Genomic DNA, 26,700 nt, shown 5'->3' on the forward strand with positions numbered 1-26,700 from the left:
TCTGTTGCGCTCACTTGCTGCACAGCCAAGCCAGGTCAACTGTTCTAAAGATGTGATGTGAAATATTACCGCATATGATCAGAAGAAGCATGCCTGCTTACTTCAAAATGTGCTCAGTAGGATAACTCTTCAGGATATATTCTTGATATATTTAATATAATTTTCATTTTAAATACACTGCTCTTTGGAGGTTTTCAGGGCACAACTTATTCTAAATTTGGTGTTTGACCCAGCTTGGAATGGGTTGCTGAAGTAGCTGACCTCCAAAGGTCCCTTTGAACTTTAATGTTTCTGTGAATTTGTTTTTTGTGGCTTAGGATGATAAATAGCTGGTGAATCCCCAGTACCTTTTACAGATCTCTAACAATTACTTTTGTATTTTAAAGTGTTTCTAACTACACTGAATTCTTATGACGGTCTGGTGTTTGGTATGCATAGTTTCATTTATTAAAGCTTTGGTGTAAATGAAAATTAACTTTATGACACAGCAGATCTAGAATGGTTCGAGTATTCTTGGTTTATTTCCTAGCTCTGCTGTAAACACTGTGTGTCATATCCAGTGAATCATTGAATTTCTCTGGTGCTTACTCATATTTCTGTTGAAGGTTAATAATTATAATTTTCTCCTTTATTTTGATTATTTTTTTTTTCAAGACAAGGCCTGTCTGTGTACTTTCAAGAAAGGGGAAGAAGCTTCACCACTTTTTTTTCTGTTAACTGCGCTGGTGGTTGTCAAAAGCCACTATCACTGCTGTGTCTGGAGTGGTCCAGCTGGGAGTTTTGAATAGGAACCCTCTGTTCAGGAACGATCCTGTTTGACTGAAAAAAGGAAATTGTTGAAAGCTATCCTTCCCACCCTCAGAATTATGGGCTGCCCAGTGTTACTGTGTTTTGGGTTTTTTTTTTTATTTTTTCCCTCTAATGCTTCTGGGATGGCCAAGTTTTAGTTTTGAGTTTGTAGGGAGAGAAGTCTCGGTAAAAGACTTCTTTACAATTTTAGAAGGCTTTTCAAAGAACTAAGGGCAAAATGAAGATGGATAAGGCAGGGAAATGATGCTACTTAAATTCCTACTTTTCTAAATGGACTTGGTCTGAAAAAAGTGATTTTTCTTTCTATATTCTTTGTAGTCCTCTGTAGTTAGCACACTGTGAGGCCAGGGAGCCTATGAAGATATGGAAATTTATTAAAGATTTTTTTTTTCCACAGGGAACGTCCAACTAAACATGGGACTAGGCGAATAAAACTTTCTTTAGCACTGTCTACTCAGAGGTTTGCCTTCTCTAGTCAAAATAAGCCAAGCATCTTGACTACTGTCAACAGTGTTTTATAAACTTAAATATGAAAGCTTAGGTCATAGCAAGTAAACCCAGAAAATATTCTATCTGTGGCAAACAGTGGATTTCAAACTGTTTCATTTAATAAAAAAAGCTTTAGGATCTTGATCTAATGTGCTGAAGCTTTTCACATACTATGTATGTTGTTTGGATTGAAAATAATGAAAAAGTTTTTTGCTGTTTTTTGGTTTTTTTTTTCTTCAATACCTGTATTTAAGTGAGCTTGTTATTGAAATACTAGCATTGCCAGAGGTACTCAAAACTCTGAGGAAGGTGCTGTATATTATAGTTTTAAAATACTAGATGAAGCACAGAATAATTTTTTAGTTTTCCTCATATTGCCTCTCTCCAGATAAAACTGAAATGAGATGCCAAAGTTGTTCCGCCACATCAGTCTTATGCCAAGCAACTGATGTGTTCATAAACAAGTAAGCCAGAGCGTACATTTGTAACTGTGTGCATGAATATGTGCGTGTGGCTGAAATTTGATTAAAAAACAAGTGAATTTATAAGATTATCAGACTTAAAACTTCAAGTTTATCAAGCACATATCCTGGAAATTACTGTTGAAAGTTATTACTGCTGGCACCTGAATGGCTTCATAAACAATCAGACATAGGAACACCCAGTAGTCTAAATTTTTGCACCGCTACAACCAACCAGTATATAATATTAGCTCTAGCATCTGTTCTGGTGAAACTACTGTGCAGCAGTGTTTGTGTATTTCTGTATACCATCATTATATAAGAAGGGGACTCAATAACAAATGTAAAAAATTGGGTGTGGCTTGCAAATTAAGACACCTGCAGTTCAGAATGGAAGTGTGTTTTTGTCTACAGGCCCAGATGGAAGTAGTATTAAAGTAGTGAAAGTAAAGACTGAGGAGGGGGAAGAAGATTATAAATTGTTTTGTGTGTCTGCAGGAAGAAATAAGGATGGTGTTTGGCTTTTTAAAACTCATTCATATGTCATAGTTATGAATATAATACTAAAAGCTCAGACATTTGAAATGACTCCATATGTAATTACAGAATCATAGAATATTAGGGGTTGGAAGGGACCTCTGAAAATCACCAAGTCAAACCCCCCTGCCAGAGCAGGACAAAAAAACCCAACAACCAACCAAACAAAAAGCTAGGGCAGATCACTCAGAAAGGCATCCAGACAGGTCTTGAAAGTCTGCAGAGAAGGGAACTCCACAACCTCTCTGGGGAGCCTGTTCTAGTGCTCTGTAACCCTGACAGTAAAGTTCTTCCTCGTGTTGAGGTGGAACTTCCTGTGCTTGAGTTTGAATCTTTTTCCCCTTGTCCTGTCACAGGGCACAAGTGAATTACTTAATTTAAAATTGTTTATTAAAGGTCATCTGTAACGAGAACTTGAATAATGAGAGGATAAGACTTAGTAGTCCTCTACCATTCGTGAAGCTGTACATGGTGGTGTTTCTTTCTAAAACTGGAGCGACAAATTTTGATTTCCTGCATTTTATGAAGTACTTTGCATCACTCTGGTGCTAGACAGTATCAAATATAGCTCACAGCAATATGGAGAATATTAACATCTACAATTTAAGACCTCTAAGTGTTCTTGGTTTTAGGGCAGATTCTGTCCTGGATTTTGCTATACTCTGATTTTTAGGATAGCTCAGAATGCTTAAGCCTCAACACTTGAAAGTTCTTGCTATGTAAAATAAGAAAAGAAAGAGAACTGGCGAAATTACTCATCTTTAAATTTATGCTGGCATTTCAAGGAATGTTATTGACATAATCTGAATTGCTTCCTGATTTGTTCTCAGTTTATTAATTTGTCTGTTTCTATGAAGAGATGGGAGGGTCCTAAACTATGTACATTATGCCTCCAATGCAGGAGGAAGGGGGATAGTGAAGAGATGGTTGCTGAAGTTGTAAGCCATGTGGGGGTAGACAGAGGATGATGCTTGAGTTCTTAATTACAATTCATTAAAAATTAAGCCTCATCCTGAGAGAGAGAGATGTGAAATGATGGGTCCTTTTTGAGGCCTAAAATAGGTCAGGAAAAACTTGCACACAAAAGCAAATCTCTGTAAGATTGAAGTTAACATTTTTTCAAAATGTCATGAATGTGACTGCAGCTGTTGAAAGGCTGATTTTTCAACCAAAATTTTATAAATGTACAAGCTTTCCTGGTTGTTTGCCTGGTTGTTTGCTCTCCTCAGAAATCTTACATCTGTTTGATAGTGCTGTGGTGAAGTGTGAACCTAGTAAAATCTCCAGAAGTTGTTATATTGTGTTGCTGTGTGTGGAAGGACATTGTGGGTTCTGAACTGTGAAGTGATGTATGAAGCAAGATTTCTTAGACTCATGGTCTCATGATGCACGTGCAGTTGTGGTGGTGTGGAAGAATGTAACGTCAATGATCTATTTTCTGAAACAATCATTGGCAGCACTAATTGGCCGAGCTAAATTAATTTTGAGTGCAAAGATTTTAAAAATGTTTCTTTGTTTCCCAAATACTAGCAATACTTAAATATTGATCTAAGTAGGCATGGTGTATGCTACATGAACAGACAGATGAGTGGCCTTTTCTGATACCTGCTGAGACTTGTCCAGCCATAGAGGATGTCTGAAAATCCTAGTTTTCTTGCATACTGGCTTTTGATGATTCTGTATTTTTTGTTATTTAAATAGCCAGTTCAGGTGTGATTTAGATCTTGGTACCCAAACACCACTTCCTTCTGAAGCTTTTGGTATGCCACTAAAATATGCAGAGATTTTCGGCAATATCCATGTCTCATGTGCTCATGGAGAAGTCTGCTATCCTTATATTTTAGTGCATGGCAGGGTGTACTGCTCCTTTTGTGTTTTGATACTGAATTCCAACAGCTCATCTGCATTGATAGGATTTGCAGAAATTGATGTACTCTGTACCTTGCTTCCCTATCAAGTTGCCACCTCAAACTCTACATGCGGTATATGTGCAAGTGGGAAGGTTAGATAATAAAGACTCAAGAAGATACTTTTGTCTTTGAAGGCCTTGTTATCTAGTAGGAAGAGAACTAGCTAGCAGAAGCTATCATCTTGGGTGTTTGACAGTACTAAGGCAATAGCATCAGAAAATACATAAGTCTACTGAGTAGCCATGAAACATGCTCAGAGAAAATACAAAGAAAATAGACTAGCTGGCAAATGGAGAGATACAAACTGCCAAAAGGGATGTGAAACATTAATTCTACCATCTCACGATTGATTTTTGTTTTGAAAAATTACATGTTTTATTTTTAGAGCCACCAGATGCCAGCCACGTTGTTCAAGCAAACTAGATAATCTGAAAATTGCACTAGTTTGTTTAAGCTTACTCCAACTTTCAGTGCCCTGCAGAACCTGTTACAGCAAAAATGAGATCAGCCTGGGAGAAATAAAATCTGGCTATATCCTTTGCCTAGATGTGCATAAATGTCTTATACATGCCAGTGGCTGTTCAAGGAGGCTGGCATGGGATCTCTTTAAACAACTTCTGCAGTAGCAAAGCTTCTCCTTATGCAAAAGATGGCTCACTAAATATTTTCACTTGTCTAAGTGCCAGAGAACGTGTGCTTGTGTGCTTTGATGCCCCATGCCCCCAAGTTTTCCAGGCTACTTGCTAAGGTTTGAACTAGGTCCAAGCCATCACATCATCTACTGCCTCTGAGTGCATTCAGTCTAATGTCACCATTGTCAGAAAGAAACCAAACACTGAGGCAATGCAGATATAACTCCTTAAGCAAATCAAACAAACAAAAATGCCAAACAAAAAAAACAAACCAAAACAAACAAAAACATTTCCAGAATCAAAATGAACCATCTTGAATTTTCAGTCTGAATGAGTACTTCCAAACCAGGCTTAGCTGTTTGGAACATGTTCTTTTTAAACAGGTGATGCTAGTAACCTTGCTTTCATATTGGATTAGTTTCATAGGTAAGGCTAATTGGAGAAAAAGCAGTGGTACAATAAATCTGCTTTAAACAGAGGTATAAGTGGAAGTTTCAACTGATTTATGAGATGATATTTGTATACAGGTAGAAATAGATAAGTTTCGTAAATAAATATCTGATTTCTAAATATATATCCACTACTAAAAACCTTAATGTTGGCTACTATATAAGGATTTATAATTCTGCAGTTATGAAGCAATCCAAGTTACATCTCTGCTATGTAAAACATAGGCTTACATAGAGATATTAGCTGGGGTTTTTTTTGTGATTTTTTTTTTTTTTTTCCTGAAGAGACCTGTTATCTGTTTGTGTGAGCATGAATTCTTTGGGCAGCCTGAATTTTCACAATTTTTTTTTGTCAAGCTTCTTCCTCACTTTTCTTCTCCTTCCCCCTATTTTATGTTCCTATTAAGTCCTGTTACTCTGTCATATAAATTTGGAGGAATTAAGCATTAGCACCTAATTATTATCTTTTTATTTTTAAAATTTTCTTCCTTTTTTCTTTTGCTGATTCTCTCATTTCACACCAATTCCTGTTATCTTTGGTCAGAATTTGCAGAAATAATCTTTGTCTTGGGAAGATTTACAGTAGGGCAGATAGTTTGTAAAGGAAATTATCTTCCTGTTTCCTTGGGACTGGCTGAGAAGCAAATGCATCTTGGTTAGGGCAGGCAATTGTCTCTTGTGTCTCCCAGTTGAACACTGAACTTGAACCTGTATGAGCTAGGTGATGTATTGCTTTAAAGAACCACTGTTTGAATCCACTTTGCCCATTATTTAAAGCCTCAAATATGTAAGTGTTCCTATGTGTGGCATGGACAATGTTACAGGAGGACTATTTAAAAAAAACCAGTATGACTGGAGAAGCAAAGTCAAAAATTAATCATGCATTGGAAGAGGAGTGAGGCAAATAACATAATGAGCAAGTATTTGTGTCTGCAGTTCTTTCCACAAACTCAAAATAGGATGCTGTTAGAGGAATTGATTAGCATTAAGGTTCATCTCCTGTGGACTTCTGACAGTGATTACCAAAGCATTTTGAAACCAGCTTATTTGATTTATCAGCCAATTTATTTTTTTCTTAGCCTTTTTCACACTTCCAAGAGCAGCAGTTGTGCTCTCCAGAAGAGATATTACTAGGATTTTGCTACTGCCGCCAAAAATCTTCTGGCACAAAATCAGTCTGAGTCAGCTTCGTAACGTGACACATTTGGAGACAGCTGCAGCAATGATATGTTAGCTGCCTATTGGGCAGCTTCCAAGTAGACAATAAATTTTAAAAAATGTCATTAAAAATATGCTAACACAGTACAAGATAGTGAAACATCATGCATATTTTTCTGGTTAGCAGGTTGAAAGATGTTTAAGTGATATAAGTTAAACCAGTTATTCCATTGCAGTTGAATATGTTGTATATATTAGCATTAAGGAAGAATTAGAAACCATCAAAAGAGGATGAAACACTTTTTCTGTTATCTTTAATTACTCAGCTGTTAATTGCTCATACTGTACACGCATATTTCTCAAATGTTGCTTCTGCATGTGATGGCACTGGAGTAGTGAACATGATGCATTTTCCAATGGAGAGTTTGTAAAATGGAAATAGGCTGCCATTAGAGGTGATCAGTGTTGCACTTCCAGAAATGGTCTTCTGTTGCTGTTGTCTTGTAGTTCTGTGAGCATTATTAATGTTGCAGTTTGTAAGTTAAACTACTATTTTAATTGGCTTTTTCTTTACTAATATGTTCAGTCAACCAGAGCCAGCACTCCTACTTTTTATGTCTATTTATGTTCCATTTTTGTGGTCCAGCCTACTTCTAATTTGCACAGAAGTGGAAACGTTGTCAGTGCCATATTGCAGCTACTCTTCTCCCCCTTACTTTAGACGTATTAGATGCCAACACTGCTGATTTGTTGAACCTCAAGCTGTTTGTTTTAGCAGTGGAAAGCTGACTGCTTTACAACCATCAAACTGGTACAGTGAGACACAAAGTCCTTGTGATTTTGCCCAGATTTCTGATGGGTAAAGGTAGGAGATATTTCCATTTAAATTGGATACTGAAATAATATGAGTAATAAAACAAGGATGCAACTTCAATATGAAAAATCTCATATTCTGTATTACCTAATGCTGGCAGATGCCTGTGTTAACACGTGTTTGATTCAGGAGTATAGGAAAGCTAATACTTGTGTTTTCTACTTCAAGACTAGTATCTTGCAAATACAGTTATAAAAAAAGATACTTGCTACAATTGTGCTTAGTCTATATTCTCTAAACCAATTAATTGCAGAGTGGAGAGAACTGAAGGGTGTGGCTGCATCTGCATGCTTCTCAGGGTGACAAGATGCTACAGATTTTGCACTCCTTTCCTAATACGAAATAGGGGAAAATAGTGAATTTCATAAAATATCATAACACTGCGAATTTCTTCATGCTATTTTAACATCAACGTTACCCTCTTTGACGTGTACGTAGGGGTCACTTTGTTCTGCCGTGCTGCTTTCATTATAACTGAAGTGCGAATCAAGACTGAGGTTTCTGTAGCATTGGAATTTGTACTGCTAGAAGCCCAGTCTGCTGACCTTGTGTTTTCTGAGTCTGTGTACCATTGGAGGGAAAACATTTATTTTACCCTCAATTACACTGATTTATCAGGTACCTGAAATTAGAGTTGCTGGTTTTTTTTAAGCTTTATTTAAAGAGAGTATATAATATTTTCTTAAAAAATATAAATAAGGTGGTGGCAAAGTCTAAGACTAACAAAATTTATTCAATCGTAAGGGAATAGAAAATTCACCTGAAAGTTTTTATAAACTTTTAAATTGTAGCTGATATCGATTCTCAAGGGTGTTTGTAGTTCTTGATCTTTAATGGAGTTAAATAATTCCTGGAATGCTTCTAATCATTACTTTCACAACAGTTTCATTGAGCAGTGCACTGTAAAGGCTCACTAGGTTATGTAAAATAAAATAAATTTATAGCAAAGCAAGCAGATGATACGGTAAAAAGCTGAGAAACTATATTTACCATTGTGCTATACTTGCCTGCAGTAACACTTACGTAGTTCAGAAGTGATGATGATGCTGAGAAATAACTGTAACTTCAAAATGCTCTGGCAACTGCAATGGGTCGTGAGATGCAATGTGACCAGCAACTCAGGGCACAGGGCTCTTACACCATGGGTGCCTGGAAGTGAAATGTAAGTTCAGTAGCTAATGGTGACAAAAACTTGGTGACAGTTGGTACTTTTTTTGCCTATATATGCGAATACAATGTTATAATCTCTGTGTGTGTAACAAGGAAGGAATTACTAGAAAAGAAGTAGATGATAGTGTGTTGGTGGGGTTCTTTAGGTCAGTTGTATATATGCAGAGTCTAAGGGTTGAGTGTTTTGTGTGCTTTTAGTGCTTAGGTCTCAGAAGCACCTAGTAGAACTTGAGAGATGCAGAAAGGTGTGGCAATGATGACTTATTAGTTTACAAGCTTATTGTCACTGTTGAAAGATGGAATTAAATTTCCTCTCTTGATGATTGTAGCAGGATATAGCTCCTGTAGAGATTACTAAATATATATAATTTTAATTGGCAAATATTGAACTTTTAATTTTTACTAAAAAACGCTTAAGGAACTATTTCATACATCGATGAAACTATTTCAGTTGTGTAGCTTAAAGTTTGGTTTGGATAATTTTTAATAAGTTCCAGAGTATTGCTTTACATATATTTTCAAGTCTGATTTAAGGAGGGAAAAAATAATAATAATGTCAATGAGAGTGACTGTGCAGTGTAACAGATGGCTAAAGGAGTTATAGAATCTTTATCCTGGGAGATTTCAAAAAATCAGTGGACTTAATACAGCATCCTAATCTTGAAATCTTAAGTTAACTGTATTTTGGACAGAAGATCTGGTAAAATATCTTCCAATTTAAATTATTTATTGTATGGGTAACATGGAGAACAGCTTGGTTTGCAGAGAAATTAGAAGGCATTAATTTTTACTTTTTTTTTTTTAAACTTGTTTTTTTTTCCTTCTATAAAACTCTAAAGGGCAGTTATGTGCCTTAGAATTAGTTGATTTGATGATAGCAGCAGCAGGACACAGGGAATGATAAAGGTCCAGTCTGTTAAGGTACAGGAACTGAGACAGTCAGTGTTTGGGATCTTTCAACAAGGAATTTGAGCTCTCAGACCTTTATGCATGCATCTCAGCTTTCCTGAGTGATGGAAGGATGAATCAGGCTGGGAAAGAGGAAGCAGAATATGTGCTCGCCTTCCTTCTAAGACCCGCAGAAACTTCTGCTTTCCCCTCTGCTTTCACCATTAGTGGAGGAAAAGGGTTGTTTGATTCACTGATAAAGGAGAAAATCCCTTCATCCAAAAGGAAAGAGTAGATGATTTAATTAAGCTTTTATGTTGAAATAAATTTAACTACAAGCTAAGTATACATTTATCAGTACCTGCCATTGCAAGAATACTTTTCATAGTTATCTGTTGCACAGTTTTCACATACAAGCCAAGACCCTTATGGAGTTTAACAAATCTGGTGTGGTGGGTTGACCCTGCCTGGGTGCCAGGTGCCTGACTGTAACAGAAGGGTTGTGGATTGAGGTAAGGACAGGAAGAGATCACTTACCAGTTACTGTCACAGGCAAAACAGACTTGACTTGGGGGAAAATGATTTATTACCAGTCAAATCAGAGTAGGGTAATGAAAAATAAAACAAAATCTTAAAAAAAAAATCTTGTCCCCACCCTTTCCTTTTTCCTGGGCTTACGTTCACTCACAAATTCTCAGCCTCACCGCCAGCCCCCTGCCCACAAGCAGTGCAGGGGGACAGGGAATGGGCTTGCAGTCATGTCATCATCAAGTGTTGTCTCTGCCACTTCTTCCTCCTCAAGGTTGAGGATCCTCATACTCTTGCCCTGCTCGATGTGGAGTCCTTCCCACAGTAGACAGTCTTCCATGGTCTTCTCCAACATGAGTCCTTCCCATGGGTTGCAGTTCTTCACAAAATCCATGCTCCAGCATGGGTCCTTTCCATGGGGTAGGGTCCTTCAAGAGCAGACTGCTCAATGTGGGTCCCCTGCAAGGTCACTGATTTATTGATGTTGATGCCTGCAGAGTTCTATCTTTCATATGTTCTTGCCCCTCTCTTCAGCTGCAGTTACTGTTGTGCAGCAACATTTCCCCTTCTTAACTGTGTTATCCCAGAGGTGCTACCACGGATGGGTTTGGGCTTGGCCAGCAGCAGGTCTGTCTTGTGGCCAGTAGCATTGACTCTGTTGGACACAGGGGAAGATTCTGTCAGCCTCTTACAGAAGGGATCTGCTGGAATTAGGCTGCAATTCATTCCATCGCTGTTAGCCTCTGAGTTGTAGCACAGGTGGGTGGCAGGAGGAACTACCTGCATGTAGGAGCATAGACATAAAGATCCAAGGTTTCCATCATTATCTTTCACTCTTCTTATCTTGCATCTAAACTCCTATCCTCACCATGTGCTTCACACACAGGAAGAGAGAGGAATCAACTGTGATCTAAGAAAGAAAAAGATTTGGAGGACTTTCAATAGGTTGTTTAGTTTGTTTTTTACTACATATAATAATGTTTGTAACAGTGCTTTCATAGTCCTTCTGTAGCCAATATTGAGTTACTTAGGTCATTGCACTTCTCTTGTATTTTCTTCTTTTATTTTCTTTTTCTGTTTCTTCTTTATTTCCTTTCTTTATATTTCCAAATATATCAGATTTGAAAGTGCAAAGTTCTGAAACCCTTCACTGTAACTTGTTTACAAGGAACCAATTCAGTTAAAGTAATGGTTCTCCCTAGGCAATGAGATTAGAATCCTGCTGAGATCACTTGAAGCTGAACATGAAAAGTAAAGGAAAATTTTTATTTGTTTAACGCGACTTTATTTTTATTACTGTTCTTGATAAATAATTATTAGTAATTGTTCAAAACTAACATTTTCTACATCAGCCAAACTGAGCTAAGAATGTTACATTGCAAACTTCCTGATGCACTCTACTCTATATACATATCTATATATCTATATATCTCTATATATACTAGGTTTTGTTTGAATCATCTTGTTCCCATTGCAGATTTCTGGTGGCTGCAGACATCATGAATGCAGTGCATTATGCTGGCTTTCTTTTAGCATCTTTTAACCTATGCAGAATTGTTCTGGATTTTTGGTTGTTTTCCCGTAAGTTCTGATTGCACCCCTTGAAGTAATTTTTTTATTAATTTACTTTTTTTTAATCTTCAAAGTCCCTCAGTTTAATGGTATTTCATTTTCACCATTTATTAAACATTATTTCCTGGAGCTATGTCTTCCCCTCCAAAAGAGGGTCCCATTTTGCTGCAGTGGTGCCATGGAATCTCAAGGACTTCTGGTGAATCCAGTGATGACAGTATACTGAGATGGGAGGGACTACTAGGGGTCCAAGGAGAGAGGGAAGCCCTGGTGGGGGTTATGGATCCACTTGTGGCACAATGAGTGCTCTGTTTTTTCATGGAATTCCTCTTTGAATTTCTTATAGATAAATTAATGAGAAGTTCTGCCAAAGGCCACCTGAATATAGGTCTGATTGGCAAAAGCACTCTGCACCTAGAGTGCCCATCACAACTGTCATGACTAAATTTAAAAATAACTTTTCACGGTGAATGCTAAAACCTTTTAGAGTTTTCATCACTCCTGTTTGTTTGGCTCTTACACGTTGAACTTCTGTACAATTCTGACCTTTTGTGTCTCGGGGCTCACTCCTGAGTCATCTCTCACTTGTTTAACTTTCACCAATTTCAGTTTGAGCTGTACAGGGGAATTAAGCTTCTGATGTGCAATTCTACACATATATAAATGAATTTCATTGGTATTCAGGGTTCAGTATTTAAGTTGTCAGAGATCTGTTCAGATAGTACATTCTAAAGTGATGCTGGCTTTATTGGCTTTTCTGTGTTTGAGTTTTAGTTGCAAGATACCATTAGGTGGGCATTTTTTTTTTTTTTTGGTAAATTGTTTTTAAAACAGTGGTTGCTTGTTTTTTTAAGTTGTGAAAGCAAAGGCATACTTTAATAAGTAAGAGCTTTGCAGGAAGCAAGCAGCTCTCTAATAGCACATGATATTTTGTTAATAATGCATTAGTAGCTTGAAAAATCATTAATATACTTTTCAAGACAAAGATTAGTACTTGTGTGTTGTGATTTCAAACTGAAAGCATTTATAAAACGTGAATGGAATTTATTTCTAGAACAAGATCCCACTTCAAGAATTAGTTTTGGAGTCACTGATGACATGTGGTGACTTGGAGAAATTACTGTCTCTTCAATTTCTTGTGCATTTCTGGAGCTTGAGCCTTGTGTCTTAGATGTTCTGGATGTGGTACGGTGTTCTGGTGATATGGGGAGAAAAACACTGTTCAAGGATGTGCTTGTTTGTATTCACAGAGAAATATTTCACAGAAACATGCTTGTGGAGTGAATATCACATGACTTTTCTTACGTAATCCTCTGAATTAAATACAAAGGAAAAACATTAGGGCCATCTCCCACTGATCACTATTTCAGTTACCTGCACAATCTGGCTGGGAAGCCAACTAATGGAAAAGAACATGTTTTCATGCATCTGCTGCTTTTGTTTGTTGCTAAGTTATAATGATTTCTTCATTTGAATCTGAAGGATAATAAAAAGGCTCCAAGTATTCCCATATTTATACACAACTTTGCTTTATATCAGGATGCAATCAAAGCCTTTAAAGTGTTATTGGATTAAATAGAATTTTTCCTGGCACAAAATGGCCAAAGGGTAGCTGCATGAAGAATCAGAATTCAGAGCTCAGTTGCTAGTCAATGCAAAACTGTCTCTGTAATTGCAGTAGAATATTTTTCATGTTTTTATTTTTCAAGTTTTTTTGTTTAATCATAGATTCATGCATTCAAACTGTTCAACTAAGTTTAGAACAAGAATGCTGTTACTATTTAAAATAAAGGTTTAATTTCTAGATAGATATATTTGGGGGTTTGCTTATAAGTTATTACTAGGATTTTTGAAATTAAATTATCCTAGAAATTTTCCATGGCTAACGCCAGCTAAAATTCATTTAGCACTGACAAAGAAAGATCTTTTTCTTGCATTAAAAATTAGTATGTCTTGAATATTTACTTTATAAATACTGATAATTTAAGAAAGCGTTATTATCACCTAAAGCTAAATCACAAAAAACACTTGCAAGCAATATTTAAGTTTTACATACCTTCTCCCTAAATGCGTATCTTGCTAGGGCTTGTTATTTTCTTCCCCTGCCCACCTTTTTTTACTTCTAAAAGCACAGGAATACAAATTTTGAGTTGTATGTGTGGTGGTTTTTTTGTTTGGTTTGTTTTTTTTTAAGATTCAGGGTATTATGAGTAAGCAAAGTAATACATTAACCATTCTGTATGTAATTTTCATTTTTTGCAAGACCCTTTTTAGTAGGACTACCGTGTATTTCTAAAATATCAGTGCCTCATACAGTCCGTGGTTCTCAGAGAAATGCATCCGTTGCAAATGGCTAGCAAGATGAAGGAAAAGCTAATTTGCATGTTGGTACTGAATCTATTAAACTGGTAATACCCAATGGTAGTCAAAATATCTAGTATTTTTAAAAAGTTTTCAGTGTGTAAGCTCTGGCATTAAACCAAATATAGTGTCTTAAATATTCCTCCTTGGTAATGCCCTGAGTAGCTGCCATATCTGTTTTACTAAGTGACTGTTGCTATGTAGCTACAAAATTTGGAAACCCATCCCCTAGGAAAAGTTTGGGAGAGGATCTTTTTGTCTCTTGTTCTCCTAGGTAGTATTTTTTACTCTCTGCATAGCAGCTAATGCTATCAATCTGGAAAAAAAATAATCTTTACAATGAGGAGCATGCAGTGTGTGTCTAATTTAAAGGTAGGAAACCTTTCATTTGAGATGTATCCTGTAAAATCTGTGTCAAGTCAGAATGCTGTGAGACAGATTTGATGGGTAGGAATGGTTGCTGCTAGTGCAGTTTGCAGAGAGGCAGATGCCACGAATGCTGCTATTTCCCGGGATATTTTAAGTCATGCAATCTCTTCTTTCCTGCATTTGTCCTTTGCAAGTACAAGTTAGTTTACCTTAGAGCATGGTACTGGAAACAATGAGTCTGGTAGCCTTGAAAGGAGTACAAAGCATTTATAATTTCCATACTATGCCTTGAAAATAATTCAATAAATTAGCTATAGTGAACCATCGTGTGCTGGTATAAACATGAAATAGATCAATGAGACAAGAATACAAAGTCACACTTCTTTAGACCTAGCTTTAGACCTTAACAAATTAAAAAAGCATCTGAAAACATCCTACTGAATTTTAGTCAACAGTCCCAAATGACTCTTTTTTTTTTTACCAGCTCCATGCTTCTAAATGTAAGATCTTGAAGTCTTCCTTTAAAATGTGAACTAAATTTCTGTTCATCTGATTAAGCAGCAATATCTGGAACTTGGCAATGGCATATCCATTTTTTGAACTAAGATAATCATGAATAAAGCTTTGCTGATAAGGTGAGGCTAGACAAATAGAGCAAAAGTGCCTAGAGATTCTTTAATCCAATCTAGTTATAAAAGCTTCAGCAGAAACCTATAGTTCCTGCTATTTTTGCATGAATCACCTGCCTGGACACTTGGCAATTAAAAAAAAATATTAAAATGATGACCTTAATATTTTTATTATTATTTTGGTCAGTGGAGTCAAGTCCAGCTGGCAGCCGGTCACAAATGGTGTTCCTCAGGGCTCCATGTTGGGACTTTTTCTGTTTAACATCTTTATTGATGATCTTGATAAGGACATAGAGTCTATTATCAATAAGTTTGCAGATGACACCAAGCCAGGTGGGAGCATTGATCTGCATGAGGATAGGGATGCTCTACAGAGAGACTTGGATAGATTAGATCACTGGGCTAATGTCCATGTTCTGGGCTTCAACAAGGCCAAGTACCAGGTCCTGCACTTGGGCCACAAAAACCCCAGGCAATGCTCCAGGCTTGGGGAAGTGTGGCTGGGAAGTGTCTGGCAGAAAAGGACCTGGGGGTTGTAACTGACAACCAGCTGAATATGAGCCAGCAGTGTGCCCAGGTGGCCAAGAAAGCCAATGGCATCCTGGCTTGTATTAGAAATAGTGTGAGCAGCAGAAGTAGAGAGGTGGTTGTCCCCCTGTACTCAGCACTGGTGAGGCCACACCTGGAGTATTGTGTCCAGTTTTGGGCACCTCAATTCAAGAGACATCTCGAGGTACTGGAGTGAGTACAGAGGAGGGCAATGAAGCTGGTGAAGGGCCTAGAGAATAAATCTTATGAAGAACGCTTGAAGGAGCTGGGAATGTTTAGTTTGAGAAAGAGGAGGCTGAGGGTTTGGATGTGGTGTTGGTGGATATGGTTTAGGGAAGAACTTTGTAGAGTAGGGATGATGGCTGGACTCAGTGATCCCAAGGGTCTTTTCCAACCTGAATAGTTCTATGGTTCTATGATAAGGGATTAGCGATTATTGCCATTTATGTGCTGTAATTCAAGGACATGGGAATGCTTAAGTTTCCTTTTGTTACTTATAAATGTTTGGATACATTACCCATGTTCAAAGACCAGAAATAAATTCAGAGGCTGTACTAGAAATTTTTTGAATGCCTAGGTTTTAAAAAAAACAACAACTCAAACTTCACAATAGAATGGTGGTTACTTAGCACGCTTTTGAAGCTATGGAGGACAATTCCACCATGGAAATGTCAATCCGTTACTTCGTTAGGAGTCAAAAGAAAAAAAGGAGGGGGGGAAGAGGCCCAGGGCCAAATAAGACAATAGGGTTTATCATTTATTAGAAAAAGAAAGAAGAAAACTACAGACTCTACAGCGTTTTCTGTTGTTCTGTTCTTTCTGTAGTTCTGTTTGGAACAAGTTTTTAGATTTTTTTTTTCAATATTTAATGTAGCTGTAACAGTTTATTTCATCATGAGTGCAAGCTGAAATAACAGCAGCATTGTAACCTTTCAGAAAATTCACATACCCTGTATGAGAATGTAGCCAACAGAAAATACCGAAGAGCTCTAGAAATATCTAGGGTATCCATTAGTAACACAGCTTTTGAGCTTCTGAATGTTAGTGAATGACCTTTGTAGCTAAGACATCTGATCTTTGCAGGCCAGAGATCAGACATAGACAGATGTTTTCAGAACAACAACAAAGAAAAAATTTTCCAAATTACTGAGTGCATTTCAACGTAAGAAGTGCTTTCCAAGGCTGTGGAAAGAAGTTGTCAGCATGATGTTTACCTATAGCTGTTGTGCTTCATTTAAAAGACCAGAGCCAGAACTAAAAAAGCTTGAACTCATGTCCGAGTGGAGAAAATGAAGTATCATAACTTACGCATGTGTATAAATAAGACAAAAACAGGGCTCTTCTCTGGAAGCGTTGGAAACTCCAGTTACAGAAGGTTGGCTTGCTGCAGTGGCTGACCATATTTTATTAACAATTTATATCAGCATAGAATTCCAAATACTTGTGTAATTTTCATTAGTACTCAAATTAAGCTGTGCTGTAGCTGTATCTTCAGTGGCACCTTACAATATAATGTCACATTCTCAGTCTCAGCTCTTCTCTGACACTGCTGCATTGGCAAAAGTTTCTGCCTTGGACTTGATTTAATCTTGAATAATACTGAACAGAGAAGTGATTAAAATGAACCAGAACAAAACCTTTGTCTAAAACTTAATCTAAAACTGCAGAATGCTGACCTTGACAAGGTATTTTTGAGTTGATTATGGTAGAATAGGAGTGTCCTGCACTTCAGACACTGTCCTTTGGGGACGTCTCAAATTACTTTGTTCTGTGTAATGCAACTACCTTCATAAAAGTGGTTTCTTCAGAGTAGGCTGAGATACCTAAGTGTTCTGTTCTCTAACATCATATTAAACTGCTCTCAGCAAACAGTTTTAGGTACCTATTGTAATTATCACAAGTGCTTTCAAATAAGATGAACTTCAGGTTTCCTTATTTAAAAGGGAGTATATCTGGTTATTGTTTGGTATGGTGTTGGTTTGGTTTGGTTTTTTTCCTAAGCAAATTTTAAATAGTCATTTAAGTGCTCCAGTGTAAAATTAACCTTGAAAGTTAACTGAGCTAACCTTTTTTTTTTCTAAGTAAAGATATTTTTGTTACATAAAACATGACCTTTCTTGAAATAGCTAGAGTGATCTGCTAGTGCCTGTTTGCATATAGAAACATCTTGTATTGTTTCAAAAATTCAATTAGATACATTCTACTTCAGAGTTTGCTTACAGTCATTGAAAACATGGAATTTTTATTCTGACTCAACAAAAACATTTGGAGGGAGACGAGTTTATTCCCAGGTAGTTTTTGTTTTTTTTTTTCTCCAGTGAAGGCTTTAAACAACTTCTTCTCACTGGGATAAAATGAAAAAAAAGAAATGTTGCATGCAAAGATTAGGGTGTGGATTTTCTTTTCAAATGGATTTTACTAATCTTCCTTCACTTAGTTGAGATAACAAGGAAAACTTGTAGCACTATTTTATTTCAAATACACTAATAATAAAAAAGTTATTTTAAAAGGCTTTTAGAATCAGCTGAAGTTTTTTTGCAGAACTGTATTTTACAGGTGTCTTCTTTTAGTGTTTCGGTTTTCAACTTTGGTATTGACTTAGTGGAAGTTTACTTTGTATCAAGTTATAAGGAAAAGAATGTTAATGTGTTTATATAACAACATTTGTAAAGTTCCATGTGCATTGAACACAGCTTCATTCCTTTGTCAGCAAGCAACATAATATTTTGTGGTAGTATGTATGGTATATAATCAAATATTGTCTTATAATTTTAATATATATTAGCATGTTTGAGCTTGGTCCTTGTCCCAGCAAGGTGAGTAGGAACTTAAACTTTGAGAATTAGTATTTTATTTGAAGATTGAGCCATGGCTTTGAGGATATAATTGTCTACTTTGAAAACTACACTTTATTAGAAAAATCCTAGTCTTAGTGAAGAAAATTAAAATATCTGTCAGTCAGACATCTTCTGAAAATTCCACTTTATTGATGATCAATGCAATGGGATTGGAAAAGTTAAAGAGATATGCTAGAAAACAGGAAAGACAGCTAGCTCACTGTGAAATGCTCGGGAGTCTTTCCCAAATCTTATTATCTAACTGCAGATTCCGAAGTTACAGCCAGCAGTCCAAACCATAATCAAGTTTAGAGGTGTGTAGCAAGGGTGTTTGGATGGACCTATAGAAACCTACAGATGATGTACCTAAATGACACAATCTACATTGTGTTGCTTGTGTTTAACTTCCAGACCTATTGTTGTGACCGGTGAATCAAATTAGCGTTATCCTTAGGTTTTGGCTTTGTTTTTTTCTTTCATTGTTGTGGATCTTAAGGGCATTTTCTTAGGTTGTTACAATATTAACTAGTTTTGCTCACTTTTTATGAGAAAATATATGTATTTTGTTTAAAACCATATTTCAGTATATTAATATGAAAACATTGTTCTGGTTAAAGAATACAAAATAGGTGTGTTTACGTTTTAGAAGGGTGCTTTGGAAATTGGAAGTGGTTGAAATTACACTCTGCTGCAGTCTAGTTTGTTTTTCTGCTAATATTTCTAAGTACAAGATGCTGTTTATGAATCTTTTTAAAAAGTTTGATTGCAAATAATATTGTAAGGGTATTGAAGTTTGTCCCCTTTTTTTTTTCTTTTTGTAATCGGTCTGACTAGATCAGTTGATGTTAATGTGACCGTTTTAATCAAATATATTAAACATATACTTTAAGAACATCCAATATTTAGCCTTACAGCACTTCTTTCCTGTTTTTGTTTTCTCTGTAGATACTACAACGTATTCCACTGAGCGATCTGAGCACTTTAAGCCATGCAAAGACAAGGATCTTGCATATTGTCTCAATGAAGGGGAATGCTTTGTCATTGAAACCTTAACAGGATCACATAAACACTGCCGGTAAGTCATTTGCAAATAAGTTGGAAAAGAAAAAGTCTGCTATCCAAGGGAGACAGCCTTAGGAAAAAACAACTTTCAGACTTAAGATGGTATAAACCCATGGAATTTGCCACTAATGTGACTGCATCCTTAACAGGTGATGGCTTGTTTGGTTTTTTTAATAGTTGGTAATATTTAGAAATAGAAATATGGAAATATGCAAAGCAACATTTATTTTCCATTTATAGATAAGAAAAGTCTTTGTTTTTTCTAGTCACATAAACAAGTAGGGATTAATGTTTTACTTTTACATATTAAAGGTTATGTTCCTCTACATACCAGAAGTGTTGCTATGTTTTGGATAGCTTTGACAATAGCTAGATATAGTGCTCACTGAGAGAGAGCAAGAGTCGTTCTGTTAGTAGTTTTAGGAATTAGGGTTTCTTACATTTAGTTACAGAAAGATAAAATAGGTTGTGACAGCTATCTGACCTGCTATGTAGCTGTTGTACAGCTTCATTCTACCGAACTTGTGTTAATGTCTATGACCATCCTGAATAACTTTGAAAGAATATCAGAAAAGAAAACCAGATCACCAAATACAATTATTCCAGATGTAGTAGCCAGTAAAAGAGAGCAATATGCAGAAGGAATACTGTAGCATCTTTCCAAAGATGAGAATAAAAAAAATGCAGAGCTAGTCAAACAATATTTTAAATAGAAGTGATCCAAAATGAAATCCTGTACTTGCGTGGTTTTAACCTACTCCGAAGATACTGCATTTGGCATTCACATGGCATATGTAAGATGTTTATATGCCCAAATTCAAACTGAACATCAACATATCTATATATCTCTAATATAAATAATAAAAAGCACCAAACATACTTGGAAGCTTTCCTGAATGGTTTGGGACTTAAGCTGCTGAAATCCACTGAAAGTAGAAAAAACACACAAAAATCTTATGTACCTGTTTTTCAATCAATCTTTTTTAATACTATGCTGGTAATTTTTTCCCATTCAGTGCATACGATTCATTTCCTTTATTTGCTTTATGCTTTCTTACCATGTGCTTATGACATTATATGATTCATTAATAATGGCAAAATGGTGACTTTTCCAACTTCCATCATAAAGCTTTACAGGTATTTTTTTCTCAAAGCAAGTGTGTGACTTTCAGTCTTCCTTACAAGTGTAATGAGCTGTTAACAAGGGAGTTAATCTCTCAAATATATAAGCATTTTTCATTGTCAGAGTTTTCAAACTGGACAAAGGTGATAAGAAGTAATAGCAGGGAGAAATGGAAATATAGGAGAACTTTTAATTTGACTGGTAAATTTACTAGTTAATTTATTTGAATATATTATAGTTAACTGAATGGGTTAAACTTTTAAATATCAGCAGGAGTATATGTCCTAAGAGAGGTGTCTTGTTTGTTTGACTTTTAAAATATTTTCTGTTGTCTGCCTTTGTCAAATTCTAGTTTATTTGCTGTGATTCTAATGCTGCAGTCTTACTAATGGTTAGAAGCTTTCCCATCCAAGCTTTTCCCTTAACTAAATGAGCTAGAATGTTGAGTTTTCGTTCTTTCCTGCGTTTTTTATCACCTTCTTCTATGTTGTTCTTCCAAAGAGAAATATGGGTATCGTTAGTGAAATCTGTTAGCTCCCGTGTGTAACAGATTCACATTGCTTGTACAAGTTTCATGCATCGACATATTCTCTGGGGGTTAAACATCTGCTTCTTCCAGTGGATACTTGGAAGCGTGCAACACAAAAAGGTGTGTATAAGGCCATAAAAATTCATAAAGCAAGAGAAGATGCATTTTAAAATTTTAAACTAGTTATAATGCTCTGTTTAATTCTGTAAGGACCTTCAACACTGCATGCAACAGCTTGTTCAGAATCACTTTTATGATACTTAAATTTGTGTTATTAATGAAGAGAAAAGCCTTTTAAATTGACCTTCAAATTCTGTATTTCTACCTTATGCATCACTTTGTCGGGGCCGGTGCTGTGAGTAGTGGGATGCCGGTGTTTTTCTATATGTAGCCTAGAACTGTCCTCTGAAGCAGCAGCTAAAATGTACACATATAGAAGAATAAAATAGTGATCTCTACTGTACTTGTCCTTTAACTAGAAAAAAAAGTCATTTTCCCTGAGAATGAAAGGGGTATGGAATTCCCACTGCAATTAAAAGAATTATTTCAATACAAAATTATGGAGTCTTAGAGAGTTAAATGATAATTTGTTCTTAGAATCAAGCTGCATTGTGTATTCTCATTGGGAGTTTGATTTTGCATCTGTTCTGGGAACAGAACACCAATTTACTGAAATGGGAATTTACCATGTGGAACAGCTGCAGATAGAAGACCTTGATGTGGCAAAAAACTTTTGTCCCACTTTGTCAGGTTGGAAGAATGTTAGTAGATTATATGCTTAGTTGTGAGGTTACTCTTGTGTGTACATATTTTAGGATAAATATGCTAATAATTGTTAAAGGGGGGAAGAAAAAAGTGCACTTGATAGCAATTTGTTTGAGTTGCATCATGGACCTCTTCTGTATCCTCGCGAACCATCCTGTCAGTGCAGTCTCCTCTGACAGATCAGGCACCTTTCAGAGTTGACGAATTTCATCATGCTCTTATTGGACAATAGGAGCACATGTTGAACTCCAGCAGTCAATAATGACATTGGCAGCTGGCTCTGCAACTTATTTCTGTTTTGTGAGATACATGCCTTATGCAGTTTGAACCCATAATTGTGGAGAGTGGAACTAGCATGCACCCTTGGTAAAGGACAAGAAGGAGGCCATGTTGCAGGAGACGGCAGGGAATACAGTAAATTAGGAGGTCTGAAGCAATTCTGCTTGTGCGTCTTCCATTTTTATTCACCTACAGAGAAGGTATCCTGAAGTAATGGAATTTTTTTAGCTTAATTGACAATAAGAGGACAAAATATAGGAATGGTTATAGTTTCAAGGTATACAATCCCATTTTCGTTTGAACTTCTACGTCTTACTGTCTTCTGGTGAAAATTTGCCTTGGGGATGAAAACTGGCAGTTCTCCTGCGTGGTTAGGTAACAAGATACACTGAATGTTGTTTGTGCTATTTTAAAGGTGTAACTTCAGTATTTATTTTTGTGAATGGTTTAACACGAGCTTGTTTTAAGGATAGGGTAGGTCAGCAGAAGGGAAACTTCAAATTTAGGATCTCCATATGCTGTGTTTTTTCTCCCTGTTGCCTTCTCAAGAATGGTGAGGGTGCATTTATTTGTTATTTACACAAACAAATCAAGTACACAGACAACACTGACACATCAGCATTTGACTGGGTTTTGTCTGTACAATTTTATTTCAAAAAACTCTTGAGTCACTCTGGGTTCTTGAAGGTTTTTTTGTTGTTGGGGTTTTTTTGTGCATGGGTTGTTTTTGTGTGTGTGTGAATCCTTTTTTTTAGTGCCTTCATTTTCTTCTGATTACTCATTTAGGACTAGAAAACACTGAATGAATGAGTCGCTAAAAGTTTTGAGGGGGGAAGATGAATGCATTGTTAAATTTCTTTTCCAAAAGAAGCTATTAAGACTAATGTGTGTGCACTGGAAATCTTAGCATTGGCAATGAACTCTCATGTACTCTTTTAGACTTGAGTATATTGAATGTGATATTCCTTCCTCCTGTGTTCTTGTCCTTTGTGTTTCTTTCACTAAGCAAGCAGTATAAAGCCTGAGTAACGTTTTTATAGCAGCAGAGATTGAAAGAATGGACTCACAAATGCACAGTACACAAAACATCATTCCCAGTTAGCCACATTACAGCAGGTTGTATATACACATCCAAAGAGTACTACTGTGGTTACTATCCCAGAGTTTTCAGATTTCACAGGATAACCTACTTTTGATACATCTATCTTGTTCTGATTAATTTTGAGCTTGGTGGTCTTGCTCAGTTTCATGCATAAAAAATTTCAGAAGGATTTAATTCTCTTTTGATAGAAGTCCAGTCTAGGACAGTAAATTTTGATAAACTATCAGGTTTTATTGTGAGTTTTGCATAGTAATAACTAATCTAGGCATAGCCCCAGCTGTCAGTAATAACATAAGAAAGGGATCAAAAAGATCAGACTTAGAACATCTCTGAGCATGATGTATGATACATGCACTTAACCGTAAGATGAAAATCTAAAAAGATAGGATTATAATTTCCGTTTTAGGTATGTGGCTTGTTATCCAGGCTTTTACAGGCTGACCTAGGTGTTTAAAAAATATCAGCTACTCCTTTTTGTGTGTTCTCCTCATCTTGTATTACAGGGACAGTTTTCCAGAATTTTTCCAATATAGAAATAAAGCAAACTCAGAAAAGTATTCACTATTGAATAGCATTGAATAAATAAAACATTTCAGTGATGTCACAGTGTTACAAGGTTAGTTTCATCAAAAATAATCCATTGCATTAAGCTGAGCACGTAACACATGGCTACAAGAATTTACAGGAGGAAGGAAACTATGCTTAAAATTTAGGATACTTTCCATGTTCAAAGGCAATCAACAGACCTCCTGTTGTGAAAATTATTGCCATATGAGCATAGCTGTAGCATAAGTCTAGATTATACTTGTCTAGTTGCACACATTACCTGGAAATGCTGCCTGGAAAGGCTGCTATTTTTACTTCCACACTTACTTGAGAAAAGCTGAGGTGAACCTGAAAGACCACATTAAGTAGCCCCAAGCTGTTGCTGGGCAACTGTATTTTAATATTGATATCACATTGGATTATTATTACATCACCTGCTTATTTAGGCATGCTTTCACAACTCATGGTTCCTTTGACCAATGCAGTTGTTTCTGTTAGCTCAAATGAAATAGCCTATTTGCCTAAAGTGACACTATACTTTCAAAAAGAGAGTTTAGGAAGCAGAAATTCTGGCTAAGTCTATTGCATGGAGTGCACATCTCAAGAATATAATCAGGTTAGCAGTGCTAGTAAACAACAAAGTAAAAGCCTTTACTTCTTTAAGTAATGTTAGTAACAAATACACAGTTTGCTACTTTTACTTTATTGGAAAAACTCATGCCTTTCTAGTCTAGTTTTAGATGTTTCTTTTCCTTCATACAAAAAAAAAGCCCCCCCAAAAACCACCCCCAAAACCGAAGCCACTTCTGTACATTCTCTTTCAAGCTTCAGCCCCTTGAAATTATGGGAAGAAGTTGCATGGCATTGCTGTCATGTACCTTTATTATCCTTTTAAACTTTTCAGATGTGAACTTCTAAGAAAAATAGTTTTTAAAATGAAATAGTGTAAAACCCAAGTTATCTGTAGGACTTGGACTAGGTATTTTTTATATTACCCGATCTTAAATTATTTTTACCATTTGGTCTGAAATTTCTGCAATCAAGAGAAGATTTGAGCTAATTTAGTTAGAATCAGAATTGAACTATTTAGTCTAAATACTAAACTTCACTTAAATAAAACCAATACTTCCTCAGTTTTCCGTACTTATTTTCTAATAGTCCTGTACTACTAAAACCCTTCAAGTTTTATATTACAGTATAAGGACTCAATAAATAAGTTTTTATATGAAGACACTCTTGACATCCTCCCTTAGTGAAGAGCATATTATGTGATATGCACACTAAACACAGCTGTATTCAATAACACCTGATTTATGCTTTCAAAATTTAACATGGAGAAGATGGAGGCTCTTAAGAAAACTGCTTGTCAAAGTACTTTATTGATTAATTTTCAGTTTCAACACTCAATTTTACAGGGGTTTTTATGTACAGATTTCCTTTAGATCATTGCATTTAGCAGATACATGGATTATTCAATCTTGTGTAATTTAAGTGGTAGAAAATATTTCAAGCTTGAAATACATATAAATGCAATTGGAAAAGTCACAGTTGAATTGCTTTCAGATATCTGCAAACTGAGTGTTTTAATGCAACAGCATAGCAGTCTGTATTTCAATATTGTGACAGATATTTCCTTTGATGTGTTTACAAAAATTCACCCTTCAGCATATGCTTAAGTTTTTGAGTATTGCAACAAATCGGGTTTTATTATCGTTGTTGCTGTTGATGTAGTGTCATTTCTTCAACCAGCTCTATGTACCACATAAGTCACTGGTGGAACATCTACTATCCATTAATTCCTTCAAAAGATTTTTTGAAAAAACAAGTTTGTATTATTCTTAGTTTTTTATAGAGGATAAATTAATTCACAGTAAAAAGAAATTCAAGCTTTGTATTTAGTGATAGTTTAAAGTTTTTTATTGAGATACTATAGCCTGTAGTCATAGTATTTCAGGTTTTATTTGCTTTCTTTTTGAGCACCTTAAGCTAGAATTTGTAACAATTCCCCTTAGAAAACCTTTGATTACTTAACAATATCATTTCCTGGTTCCATTTCTGTCTTTTCAAGTAATGAAATTTACCCTCCTGCTTCAGGTTATGATGAAGATGCACTTTTCCAGTCAGAACAGTAAGGTAAAAGCCACAATACTGTACACATAAAATACATGACCAGATACCTAAATTACACACTAATTTAACTTAATCTGTGATTCATCTGATTTAAGCAAACATCCGTAAAAGTAAAATAGAGTTCATAGTCCATTTTGTCTTGTTTGAAATGCTTATTCTAATTAATATTCTAGAATGAATCTGAGGAGGAAGAAGAAATAAATGAGATTGTGTAGCTACACATCCAAAATTAATCCTGAACCTTAAGATAGTGAATGTATTTTAAACTTATGTCAGCATAGAAGACTGAAAACCACTGAATTTCATTTATCTTTCCCAGAATACTGAAAGACTAATGTGAATCTATTTTCAGTCAACATAAATTATGGGAAAACATAGTTACAGGGTTAGCACATCCCTCTGTGTCTTTTTTTTTTTTAGCCACATATTTGTAATTCAGAGATAATGACTGTCAAATGAAACAGTGTTAATTCTTTCATTTATGTATGTACATGGTTATTTCCCCAAGGTAAGAGAAGTATGAATTTTAGAACGACCAGTAATGTGAGTGAAACAAAAATATGTCTAGAAGCTTTAAGCTACTTATAATATCTTGGCCTGGAAGAGAAAGACACATGATTCAGCTGCCTTTGAGTTTGGCAAGATTGCTTCAGTTGGTTGAAGCAAGAGTTGGGCTGAAGCCTTGAATTTCAGTAGAGAGAGGTGAGAAATGTATTTGTTGGCTCAGCAGCTGAAACAGGTTTTACATGAGGCTGCTAATAAATTTTGGGTTTCTTGATTCAGCACCTGAGTGGGAGATTAGGAAGCAATCCTGTGCTAGCATTTATTATCATGTCTCACTAGCAAGAATACTTAAAGCTAGTGGAGGCTTACATTTTTATCACCACCTTTTCTTGTGCCTACACGTGTATCTGAAGCAGTGTGTAGTCATTATAGGTTAG

At 36.0% G+C, this 26,700-nt stretch overlaps 1 protein-coding gene across 1 annotated transcript in view; it reads left to right on the forward strand.

Moving 5' to 3' along the window:
• Positions 1 to 26,700, forward strand: part of NRG3 (neuregulin 3) — a 360,847-nt gene that overhangs the window by 123,168 nt on the left and 210,979 nt on the right. Inside the window, exon 2 of the mRNA XM_051618530.1 lies at positions 19,169 to 19,298. Within this exon, the coding sequence (XP_051474490.1) occupies positions 19,169 to 19,298 (130 nt within the window). The remainder of the gene's footprint in view (positions 1 to 19,168; positions 19,299 to 26,700) is intronic.

This window comes from Apus apus, chromosome 4 (genome assembly GCF_020740795.1).
Source record: "Apus apus isolate bApuApu2 chromosome 4, bApuApu2.pri.cur, whole genome shotgun sequence".
Classification (NCBI taxonomy): Eukaryota; Metazoa; Chordata; class Aves; order Apodiformes; family Apodidae; genus Apus; species Apus apus.